Source organism: Heteronotia binoei, chromosome 16 (genome assembly GCF_032191835.1).
Source record: "Heteronotia binoei isolate CCM8104 ecotype False Entrance Well chromosome 16, APGP_CSIRO_Hbin_v1, whole genome shotgun sequence".
In the NCBI taxonomy this organism is placed as follows: Eukaryota; Metazoa; Chordata; class Lepidosauria; order Squamata; family Gekkonidae; genus Heteronotia; species Heteronotia binoei.
The window spans coordinates 9,656,880-9,668,965 of NC_083238.1; the positions used below are offsets into that span (position 1 = coordinate 9,656,880).

The window sequence follows — 12,086 nt, forward strand, 5'->3', positions numbered from 1 at the left end:
CTCCTCATGATAAAAAGATAACAAATATATTCAGAAAGGACAACTACACATTTCCAATGAAAGCACCACCTTGCCTGATGAACTCTGATGGTGGATTCTACTTTTTTTTTAAAGAAAGCGTCAAACTATATTTTTTTCATTTGTTACTATAAGCCTTCCACGAAAGTCTTGCTGACAGCACTGTCGCGAACCGTGTTTCTGATTCAACTAAAAATTCTTCAGATGGCAAGAGAAGTGCTATACAGCAGAAGTAAGATTAAGGTCTAGGCAAAGTTGATTTGTATATTTAACTACCACTGTATACTGATGAGCCACACTCTCTAAATTCAGCTTTTTTTCTCTGGTCACTCTTATCCCATCTACATAAAAGGCTAAGTAAACATTCTATCATCAAACCCTTGTTTTCCTGTATCCATATCTTAATTCAAAATGTTTTGGATAATAATAACACACACACACACAGACATACTAGGAGTAAGGCCCGTTGTGAAGAAAAACACAACGAGCTCTAGAAGGAGGCTCTGGGCGAGTGCCCCCCACCCTTGCTGGCTTCCCACCCACCCAAGTGAAGGCATTCACTCCTCCCCTCCTCAAGGGAAGCTGATTTGTACCATCTGGAGAGCAACTGTAATTCTGAGTGATCTCCAGCCCACACTTTTTAGCTATTGGCTTGATTGGCATAGAAAGCTTCAAGAGGGGATTGGATAAGCATATGGAGCAGTGGTACATCAGTGGCTATTAGCCACAGTCTATTGTTGGAACTCTTTTGTCTGGGTCAATGATGTTCTGTATTCTTGGTGCTTGGTGGGGGGAGGCCCCACTGGTGGACCTCCTGATGGCACATGTTGGGGGTTTTTGCCACTGTGTGATACTGTGTGATACAGAGTGTTGGACTGCATGGGCCATTGGCCTGATCCAACATGGCTTCTCTTATGTTCTTATGATTTGTGTGATGTTATGGTATATTCACAAGCATCCTAACTGATGACTTCAGATCATTAATGTATTGTTAACAAGTACTGATCTAAATCACAAATGTAATAATATATTTAAAAGCAGGATGTACTAGACAGTCTGATGGTTACTGCCATTTGGGCAATTCTGCCATGGCTCCAAAGTTGCCCAGTGATTTTGCTAGTCTTACTTATCCTTGCCTTCATATGAACTGCACCATCTAATCTCCCCTTACCCCCATGTTCTGCACAAACAACTAAGGGTTTGGTTGATACTTCTCAGCACCAAAGGCATTCCCTCCCAACCCTTCTGACCACACACAAAAAATGAAGGGCTGTTTCTATAAGCCCTTCCTTGTATGATGCCTCAGGGTGGTCACCAATATTCCCTACCTATATTAAGAAACCCATTTCCTTCCATCTCTAACTATGGACTAACCAGTCCAAAGACAAGTCCTAGTCATACTGCCTCCTAAAAGCAACATGAAGCAGGTAAATCATTTTGCCTCACAGAAGAACAGGTGGGTCAGTAGCCTCTGTGGAAAAGGCAGAGAGGCTTTATAAAAGTTTCCCACCACCCTTTCCATTGGATGGGCAATTACCAACTATGCCAATAGTGTCTTGTGCCTCATTCAGTGTCTGAACAGGCTGGAATAACAGTATCCCGGGCCTTAACAGTCATGAATGAATATGTTAATCAGATCTTCTTTCTTCTTGTTCTTGCACGGTTGATCTATCTCTGAAGTGAAAAGTTAACTAAGTATTTTCTTTTGATATAAATAAATTAAAATTCAGTAGAGGTCAGTATTTTAAGTAGACAGTGTACTTTTTCACACAGCTTAAGTATTCCAGTATGGCAACTGGCCAGTTACTGCCCAGTAATGGGTTTCTTCTGTCATTTCAGACAGATCTGTTTTAGTAATTGACTGCTACTGGAATACTTTTACCTTTCCGGACAGTCCCAGAGCTGTACCAGCAGTGGGGTGTGCCTGAGGTGTAATTACTGAAGACTGCTTCCGTGTAGTTTTCAACGCTTCCTCTTGGATCTGAATAGCTACAGCAGGCTGTGAGAAATACCCCCTAGTGCTTCCAGAAGCACCAGCAGTTTTTGCGCCCCTTTTTACTGGCCAGCGCATGATCTCTCTCTCTCTCTCTTTTGGAATGCAACAGAACCACGATTGGGATGCATGGACCCCATTGTGATACAGCATCATATTGCTCTTAAATGGACATTCAACAACAAAAAAAGGAGAGAACACACACTGCCCAGTGAAAAGGGGCACAAAAGGGAAAGTGGAACTCTATGAAATGATACAATGCTTCAGTGACAGATCCCTGCTGGAAGGGAAAGCACTGTGTGAAACTCCCATCCCTGTACCGGATTTCTCCCTGACGACCCAGTAACGATTCCCTTCTGGTTTAGAACGGTAAGTGTGAAAAGCTTCCGTGTGAAATTAGTTTCAAAAGCATTTTCCTCTTAAAAAAAACATTTGGCGTTCTTGTAACAACTTAGGTGTTCAAAATGTTTCAAAAAAAAAAAATTGAGCCTTGCAGTTGTGTTCACCACTTTTATATTGGTTTTAAAATAAAAACAAATCTTCTTGAAGAAAAAAAAATGCCTCTCAGAAACAATCTTTGTTGGCAGGCATCTGGGATTTATTCTGTTGCTTTTAAATTGCAAGTGGCCTCGAATCAAAAGGAAAGATGTGTTATAAGTATCTTAATTAATTCATTAAACAGCATGGCAAGGTAGGCAAATATTATTTTCATTTTCAGGTGGGGCTGAGACTGATGAGATGCTTAGGTCACCTGGTGGTTTCAATGCAAAGGCCATTTTCGAACCAGAGATTTTAATCACTCTTTTAGACACTCTAGTATATTAGCCCTTTCCTCAGTTTCAGAGTGCTTATACAACATGAGTTTTCCAAAAAAGATCCATTTTCCAGTAAGGTAAAAGGCTACTCTGCCCTTGGAATACACATTTAGAGTGGAGCTAATACCCTACCAGTATCTCATATGAACTGAGTGTCCTGAAATGTATCTCAGAATCCTGGAGTTCTTTGTCAGATATGCAGGAATTCCTTAACAGGGAAGTTGTAAAGAAAACATTTTCCTGAAGGTAGAAACTCTGAAAATGACCAGGGGCTTTTTTTTTTTTTTTGGTAGAAAAAGCCCAAAGGGAATCATTTACAAATTAGGCTACACCTTCTGACATCACCATTGTTTCACTCAGGAACTCATTTACATATTAGGCCATGCCCCCTGATGCCAATCCTGCCAAAACTGCATTTCTGTGCGTTCCTGCTCAAAAAAAGCCCTGAAAACGACTATTCTAACCTACAGCATTTAATAAGGACATTGCTATATATGGATAGTACTCTGGACTACAGAAAATTTAATTCTTACCCCAGATATAAACCGGAAAGCTTTCAAGATTTATGGTGGGAATGGGTTGCAACAGCTGCATTTGTCTTCACTGAGTTTTTTAACACCATTTGGATTATGATTCCTGAGTTTGTGTCCACCCTGTTCTGAGCTCCTTTAAAGAAAAAAAGGGAGGGGAAAATATTGATATACTGTAGGAGAAAGCCCCATGATCTGTCAGAGTGATAAACACCATTTTGAAACATAAGAAGGTCAGCATATACTAAACTAGGAGTCAGATTTTATTGCATTGAATGTGTGTTATTGCAGAATATTCTTTTACCACTAAACTTTAATACCATCCCGAAACAGGAAACTTTGAAAAGACTTTTTTTCTTATCTTTTCCCCCCAAGTACTGAAGCCTACCATCAAGAAATACTGACAGCTGAATACGGATGTTTTCCTTTTTGATAAAGGTGCTCTTAGAAGCTGAAGTTGTTTTCTTTGAAAGCTGTTCAGAAGCTCAAGAGTAGGATAGTGTTAAAGGCAGAACATCTTTTAGTAAAATATTCACATAGGCTTTCTCTCCCTTGCTCATATGTACGCACACACATGGCCTAAATATATTTCCAAAGCAACTAGTTGTGAATCCAGCTGGGATAGTGAGGCGAGAAAAAGGATGTCCAGATCCACCCGTTTATATTGGTTTGGTTCGGCTTTTAGAGTAGTTAAAGCAGAAAGTCTATAGCACGTGTCCACTGTGATTGGTGTGATACTCTCATGTATTCAAGATAATTCCTCATGATACAGTATCCTTCAGATTAATACTTTTGTTATATTCATTAATAATACTGAGGTTTATGAGAAATACTTTTAGATGCATTATTGCACTCCCGTTCCAATGAATCTAAATGTCTCCAGCTGCAGTTGAATAACCACATAGTCCAGAGTCTATCCAGAGAAATCAGTTACTCTGCACACAGTTCTGAGGAATGTATAGGTTTTGGCAAAACGTATGCTGCAGATTAAACCTCTTCTCCTGTTTGCTTTGGTCCACTAATCACCAGAATGAACACCCCAAGTCTGCCTTCACTGCAGTTTAGGGATGACTATAGTTAATGCTAGACAGGTTGTACCATAAAGAGGGAAACAAGCTGCTTTACACATCTTGATAAAGAGGAATCTAGTTACTGTTAGCCATGGCTAAAGTCAGCATCAGCATTTTTAATTTATTTCTAAAGATATTTATACCCCTTCTTTCTCCACACTGGGATCCAAAGCAGCTTACAACACTCTCCCATCATCCGTTTTATTCCTAAAACAAAACTGTGAAGTTGGTTAGGCAGAGAGAGTAACTAGCATAGAGTTGCCAGGTCCCCCTGGCAACTGGTAGGGGGCAGGGAGAATTACCAGCAGTGAGGCAGGCCTAGTTCAGAATTGTGGCAACGGTGCTGGCAACACAGTGATGTAACTTCCGGGGTACACCAGAAGTGACATCAGCATGCTCTGGTATTTGAGCAAAACTCTGGTTTTACCATAGAGTTTTGCTCAAATACCAGAGTGTCCCCAGCATTCCCAGCAACACACTGTCACTTGTGTGTACACAGGGAATGACATCAGTGTATCAAGATGCTGCTGTGCTCACCCCTGGTTTGCATGCCATCTCCCCCCCCCCCCAGCTGGCCAGCTGATCATTAGCGGAAAGGTGGCTGGGGAAGAGGGTTCCCCTCCCCTGGTGGGGGCTGGCAACCCTGGATTGGCTTAGGTAAGCTTCTGTGACATTATATTATATTGACACTGGGAATGGAAAATTTGCTCTGAAAGAAGGTAGAAGGGAATTGTGACAGGCCCATAGCTACAAGAAGGCTCTCACCAGGCAAAGCCCCCTTCCCAGTTTCCCCAGCCTGGCCAGAAGTCTTATTGTCCTGTGTCTACTCTGAAAGGAGAGACAGAGAGAAAAAACCCTTTTGCAGGTAAAAGCTGCTTTCATTTCCCTGCTAGCTAACATTTTCTAGCTGTCCTACCTGGAGGTGTGAATTGACCATTTCCCACCAGGGAGGTCATTAGCATTTCTAAAGTGTTTTTGGGCTGAAGAGAAGTGTGTATGCTGCAGGCAAGACTCTTACAGCATTATTGTCATTCCTCATTCATTGTGATGCCCAGAGTTACAATAATAAAATATCACTGCTTGAATTTTTAACACAATGCATTTTCTGTCAGTGCAATCACATGCTATGTGAGCCACCCTCAGCCTGCTTTGGCAGGGAGGGCGGGATACAAATTAAATATTATTATTATTAGCAGGTTTTTTTCATAAGTAAGCTCCACCATGCTAAACTGCTGCCCCTAGGCTTTCCAATCCCCAGGTCCCAGCGGGGGATCCCCTAGTTTTACAGGCTTCCCCCCGCCCCCAGCCAGCTGGTCGGTGGGGGAAGCCCCTCCCCCACAGCCACCATGCAGCTCTAGATCTCCTGCAAATCTGCAAGGTTTAGAAACCTGCAAACAGGTTAATTTCAAAATGTTTGTGTGTGTCTGTATATCTTTAAAGTTGAGCAGGAAGTACTTCATGGGAAGTGTCAGCAATACAGTCCCTCGGTTTGTTTTGTTTTTGTTTCAGAGGAACTAAGTTTGTGTGTGTGTGTGTGTGTGTGTGTGAGAGAGAGAGAGAGAGAGCAGGGTAGCCTCTGTTCATTTCAGATGTTGTTGTGGAGGAACCAATTGGTAAGTGTGTGTGTGTGAGAGAGAGGGTTGCCAGTCCCCAGGTTTGGAGCCCCCCCCCACCTTAGGGTCATCAGAAAGCTGCAGGGGGGGGGAGAAAAATGTCTACTGGGCAATTATTCCCTATGGAAAATGATTCCCATAGGGAATAATGGGGAATTGATCTGCCGGTATTGGGGGCTCTGGGGGAGCTGTTTTTTTGAGATAGAGGCACTGAATTTTCAGTACAGCATCTAGTGCCTCTCCCTGAAATATCCCCCAAAGTTTCAAAACGATTGGACCAGGGGGGTCCAATTCTATGAGCCCCAAAAGGAGGTGCCCCTATCCATTATTTCCTATGGAAGGAAGGCATTTAAAAAGGTGTGCAGTCCCTTTAAATGTGATGGCCAGAACTCCCTTTGGAGTTCAATGATGATTGTCACACCCTTGCTCCTGGCTTTGCCCCCAATGTCTCCTGGCTCCACCCCCAAAGTCCTCAGATATTTCTTGAATTGGACCTGGCAACCCTAGCGGCCCCCTGCCTGCCCCCCCTCCAAAATTATTGGCTACATAGCTGAATTGTGAGCCCACAGAGATGGCTAAGTTCTTTAATGTGGTGAAGAAGTAGAGGAATTGTATTCACACTAGCCCTTAGATTAATTAATAAAAATAAACATACAGCAGGATCCTAGGAAAAAATCCCCACTCAGCTTGGATTATCACTGAATGACCTTGGCCCACTCACACTCTCTCTCTCTCTGCCTGGCTTACTTCACAGAGTTGCTGTGAGGATAAAACAAGGAAGAAATAATCATATGTTGCCACGAGGTCCTTGAAAGAAGAGCGGGATAAAAATGTACTGAACAGATGGATAGACCCCAATACAGAGCTCTCTGTGTGTGTGATGATATATACATGAATCTCCTGCCCTGCCACATGCCCTTCCCCATTAAGGACAGTAAAACTCCACACCTGTACTGTGTGCATAGGTGCTGCCCTTCAATTTCAGCAGAAGGCAGAAGAGTTTACACTCAGGGAAGCTCCTGTGTACCATCTCAACCTTTCCCCTCCAGTCAAAAGTAATTCAGATGTAATTTGTTTCTTCAAAAAACCAGAAAAGGTACACCAGGAGGCTCCCCTCCATGGAGTGAATCATTCTCAAGAAGTTCACTGGAGTATATATTTCTCCATATTTGTTAGGACATTTATATTTTCTTGACAGACATCTTAAATCCAATTCTCACACAAGCCAATAAGAAATATGTTTTTCTTTTTCAGGTCTGGATGTTGATGGACTATGCAGAGTCAGCGGCAATCTGGCAATGATACAGAAGTTGCGATTTGTTGTCAATCAGGGTAAGTGATTCCTTCACCATGATGATGTTTTGTTTAGTACTTATCTGTCTGAAATGACAATACAATGGATTTCAGAAACTGTGGCACATTAGTGGCATGGGATAATGAGTGGCATTTTGCGGGAGAGTGGTAAAGAAGTGCAAAGAGATATAGTAAAGAGAAAAAAGGGGGGAAGAGCAATAGTAATGCCATAAAGAAAACAGAGTGATAAAAGAATAAAATGAAAGGGGGGGAATGATGGAAAATTAGAATCTGAAAGGTACATTAGTAGAAGAAAAAAAATATTTAAAGAATGAAATGAAATCTGGAAGTATCTGAAAGTTATAAAAACACAAAAAAAATCTAAAGAATCATTGGGAAGAATAAAAGAAAATTCAAAAATAAAAAGGCAAACTCAAGACACTTAATTTTGAAATCATGGAAATATGTACCAAGATCTGTTTAAGCTTTTGTTTCTATTGTATTTTGTATTGATTTTCTGCAATAGTATAAAATAAATGTAATATTTTCCAATAAACTTTTAAAAATATTTAAACTCCACTCTTCATCCAGTGATCTCAGGTTAGGGTAAATGGTTCTCCCTATTTTATCATCACCATGGGATAAGAAATGCTGAGAGACTGACTGGCCCAAAGTCTTTCAGTGAGCTTCGTGACACAGTGGGACTTTGAACCAAGGTCTCCACTGTCCAGCATGCTAACCACTACAGCATACTTGCTCCTATTATGCAGAAGCTGCAGAAGACGTTGTTTTATTGCAACCCAAGCCATCCCCAGGGTTTTAGCGTTGCTGATGAGTTGTGTCCATCTTGGCTTACCATTTTATAAATCACACAAGAAAGAGGCTCTCAAAGGCAGATATAGTTATTTTCTTTGTAAGTAAGTATTTCTGAGGGAATAAAAATGCATACAATAGAGTCTTCAAAAGAAGAGATGCTGTGTTGAATTATTCAGGTCAAAGTAGCTGCCACACTTCTAAGTATAGTTGTTATAGTGAGAAGATTGCTGATTATCTCATGGTATACAAACATTGCTCGTCACTAGTAAGATTAACTGCTAAGCAAGCAAATTTGATTCATACCTTTCAGTTAAAATGAGCTTAACTTGAATAACTTTAGTTTCAGCTCCTGTACAGCAACTATATCTCAGTTTAGACTAATGGCAGAACTATATGAATGTATGGAGTTCATTTTCTGGAACTCTCCTACAGATGTTGGTATCTGCATGAAACTATGGGTACGCTCACATGAGCAGTTTGCCTCGACATAGCCACCCCTCTCCTCCAGATTAAATGGGTGCAATCACAAGCACACATCTGGCATGCACACATTGGCATGCCACAGAAATGCATAAGTGGTGTGATCATTCCATTCTGTTTCTGCTGCATCCTTTTATCCCCCCAACCCCACTCTGACATGTACTTCAGTGCCCCCATAGAACCAGCAAGGAAGATATGTGCACTTGCTTGCTTCTGCTCTCACACAGCAGAAATTTGTCAAAAACCCAACCCAGCTGTGGGTCTGTGATTGCACCAATTCAACACCATCCTCTATATGACAGCGGGAGAGCCAGTTTGGTGTAGTGGTTAAGTGTGCAGACTCTTATCTGGGAGAACTGGGTTGGATTCCCCACTCCTCCACTTGCACCTGCTGGAATGGCCTTGGGTCAGCCATAGCTCTGGCAAAGGTTATCCTTGAAAGGGCAGCTGCTGGGAGAGCCCTCTCCAGCCCCACCCACCTCACAGGGTGTCTGTTGTGGGGGAGGAAGGTAAAGGAGATTGTGAGCCGCTCTGAGACTCTTCGGAGTGGAGGGCGGGAAATAAATCCAATATCTTCAACTACCTCACAGGGTGTCTGTTGTGGGGGAGGAAGAGAAAGGAGATTGTGAGCCACTCTGAGACTCTTCGGAGTGGAGGGCGGGATATAAATCCAATATCTTCAACTACCTCACAGGGTGTCTGTTGTGGGGGAGGAAGAGAAAGGAGATTGTGAGCCGCTCTGAGACTCTCCGGAGTGGAAGGCGGGATATAAATCCAATATCTTCATCTACCTCACAGGGTGTCTGTTGTGGGGGAGGAAGGTAAAGGAGATTGTGAGCCGCTCTGAGACTCTTCGGAGTGGAGGGCGGGAAATAAATCCAATATCTTCAATATCTTCAATTGCCACACATTAGCAATTAAGATGACCAACACTGGCCTGCAGCACTATGATGCTGGTTTATGGGGCACTGTCTGATTGGCGTAAACTGCCCCAAATTCATGCAACTTATTTCAAGCCAAGATACAGCCATGGCAATCTGCTCATCTGACCACATCCTATGGGTGCGGTCCCATGAGCACTTTGGCCTGACATAGCCACCCCCCCTCTCCAGATTAAATGGGCATGATCACACATGCACATCTGGCTCCCATGCCTCATTTGTCCTTACCTTACACTAAAATGACGCCTGCATAGGGTAAATAGTCACTGGCAAATTCCAGGGACTTCTCTGGTGAAGCTCTTCCATGGTGGGTTTCTGGCCATTTGATCACCCCAGCATGCTGTAGAAATGCATGAGTGGTGTGATTGTTCTACTCCATTTCTGGTGCATCTTCCCCCCTCAACCCAATTCCAATGTGTACTTCAGCACCTCCATAGAATCAGCCAGGAGCACATGTGCACTTGTCTACTTCTGCGCACGGACAGCTGGAATTTGGGAGAAAACCCACCCCAGCCCCACATCTGTGGTTGCCATGCATTAATACTGTGGATGACCAACTACAGGCCTACAATGCTTTGATCGACATAAACCACCCCAAACTCATGTGACTTATTTAAAGCTGAGATATCGCTGCAGCAACCTGCTATCTTAACATACCCTACGTCTCTTATAGAATCATAAAGTTGGAAGGGACCTCCAGGGTCATCTAGTCCAACCCCCTGCACAATGCCGGAAACTCACAAATACCTACCCCTAAATTCACAGGATCTTCATGGCTGTCAGATGGCCATCTAGCCTCTGTTTAAAAACCTCCAAGGAAGGAGAGCCCCACCACCTTCCGAGGAAATGTGTTCCACTGAGGAATTGCTCTAACTGTCAGGAAGTTCTTCCTAATGTTGAGCCAGAAACTCTTTCGATTTAATTTAAACCCATTGGTTCTGGTCCTACCTTCTGGGGCCACAGAAAACAATTCAACACCATCCTCTATATGACAGCCCTTCAAGTACATGAAGATGGTGATTATATCATCTCTCAGCCGCCTCCTCTCAAGGCTAAACATCCCCAGCTCCTTCAACCTTTCCTCATAGGACTTGGTCTCCAGGCCCCTCACCATCTTTATCGCCCTCCTCTGGACCCATTCCAGCTTGTCTATACCCTTCTTAAAATGCGGTGCCCAAAACACAGCACAATACTCCAGATGAGGTCTTACCAGAGCAGAGTAAAGCAATACTATCACATCGCGTGATCTGGACACTATACTTCTGTTGATACAGCCCAAAATTGCATTTGCCTTTTTAGCCACCGCATCACACTGTTGACTCATGTTCAGCGTGTGATCCACTAAGACCCCTAGATCCTTTTCGCACATACTACTGCTAAGACAAGTCTCTCCCATCCTATAACTATGCATGGGATTTTTCCTACTCAAATGCAGAACTTTACATTTATCCCTGTTAAAAGTCATTTTATTGGTTTTAGCCCAGTTTTCCAGCCTGTCAAGGTCATCCTGTATCCTGTTTCTGACTTCTACTGTATTTACAAACCCTCCCAATTTGGTATCATCAGCAAATTTAATAAGCATTCCCTCTATTCCAACTCCTCACTTTCTCTCCCTTCTGTGGACTCCTCACACATCCAGATTTGTAGAATGAGAGCAGCTCAAAAAGGGTTCATTGCCATTATACAAACAGTAGTGATCGCCACCCACAAAAAGTTTCATTCAAACTTCCTCTGTGCGAATGCTCTGGGGACAAGAAGCGGCCCCACACCTGCTGGGGTACTCATTTGGTGACCTCTCTACTATATGAGAATACTACAGTGGTGTGTTCGCTACAATTTGCAAAGCCCACATGTTCAACAGGCCACTCTTGACATGCTCTCATAAGAACATAAGAACATAAGAGAAGCCATGTTAGATCAGGCCAATGGCCCATCCAGTCCAACACTCTGTGTCACATAAGAACATAAGAGAAGCCCTGTTAGATCAGGCCAGTGGCCCCTCCAGTCCAACACTCTGTGTCACATAAGAACATAAGAGAAGCCCTGTTAGATCAGGCCAGTGGCCCCTCCAGTCCAACACTCTGTGTCACATAAGAACATAAGAGAAGCCCTGTTAGATCAGGCCAATGGCCCATCCAGTCCAACACTCTGTGTCACATAAGAACATAAGAGAAGCCATGTTGGATCAGGCCAATGGCCCATCCAGTCCAACACTCTGTGTCACACAAGAACATAAGAGAAGCCATGTTGGATCAGGCCAATGGCCCATCCAGTCCAACATTCTGTGTCACACAGCGGCCAAATATATATATATATATATATACACACACACACACACACACTGTGGCTAATAGCCACTGATGGACCTCTGCTCCATATTTTTATCTAACCCCCTCTTGAAGGTGGCCATGCTTGTGGACGCCACCACCTCCTGTGGCAGTGAATTCCACATGTTAATCACCCTTTGGGTGAAGAAGTACTTCCTTTTATCCGTTTTAACCTGTCTGCTCAGCAATT

The 12,086-nt window shown here is 43.0% G+C and overlaps 1 protein-coding gene across 1 annotated transcript in view; it reads left to right on the plus strand.

Moving 5' to 3' along the window:
* Positions 1 to 12,086, plus strand: part of ARHGAP15 (Rho GTPase activating protein 15) — an 884,620-nt gene that overhangs the window by 626,645 nt on the left and 245,889 nt on the right. The window contains 1 exon segment of the mRNA XM_060257451.1: positions 7,294 to 7,371. Within this exon segment, the coding sequence (XP_060113434.1) occupies positions 7,294 to 7,371 (78 nt within the window).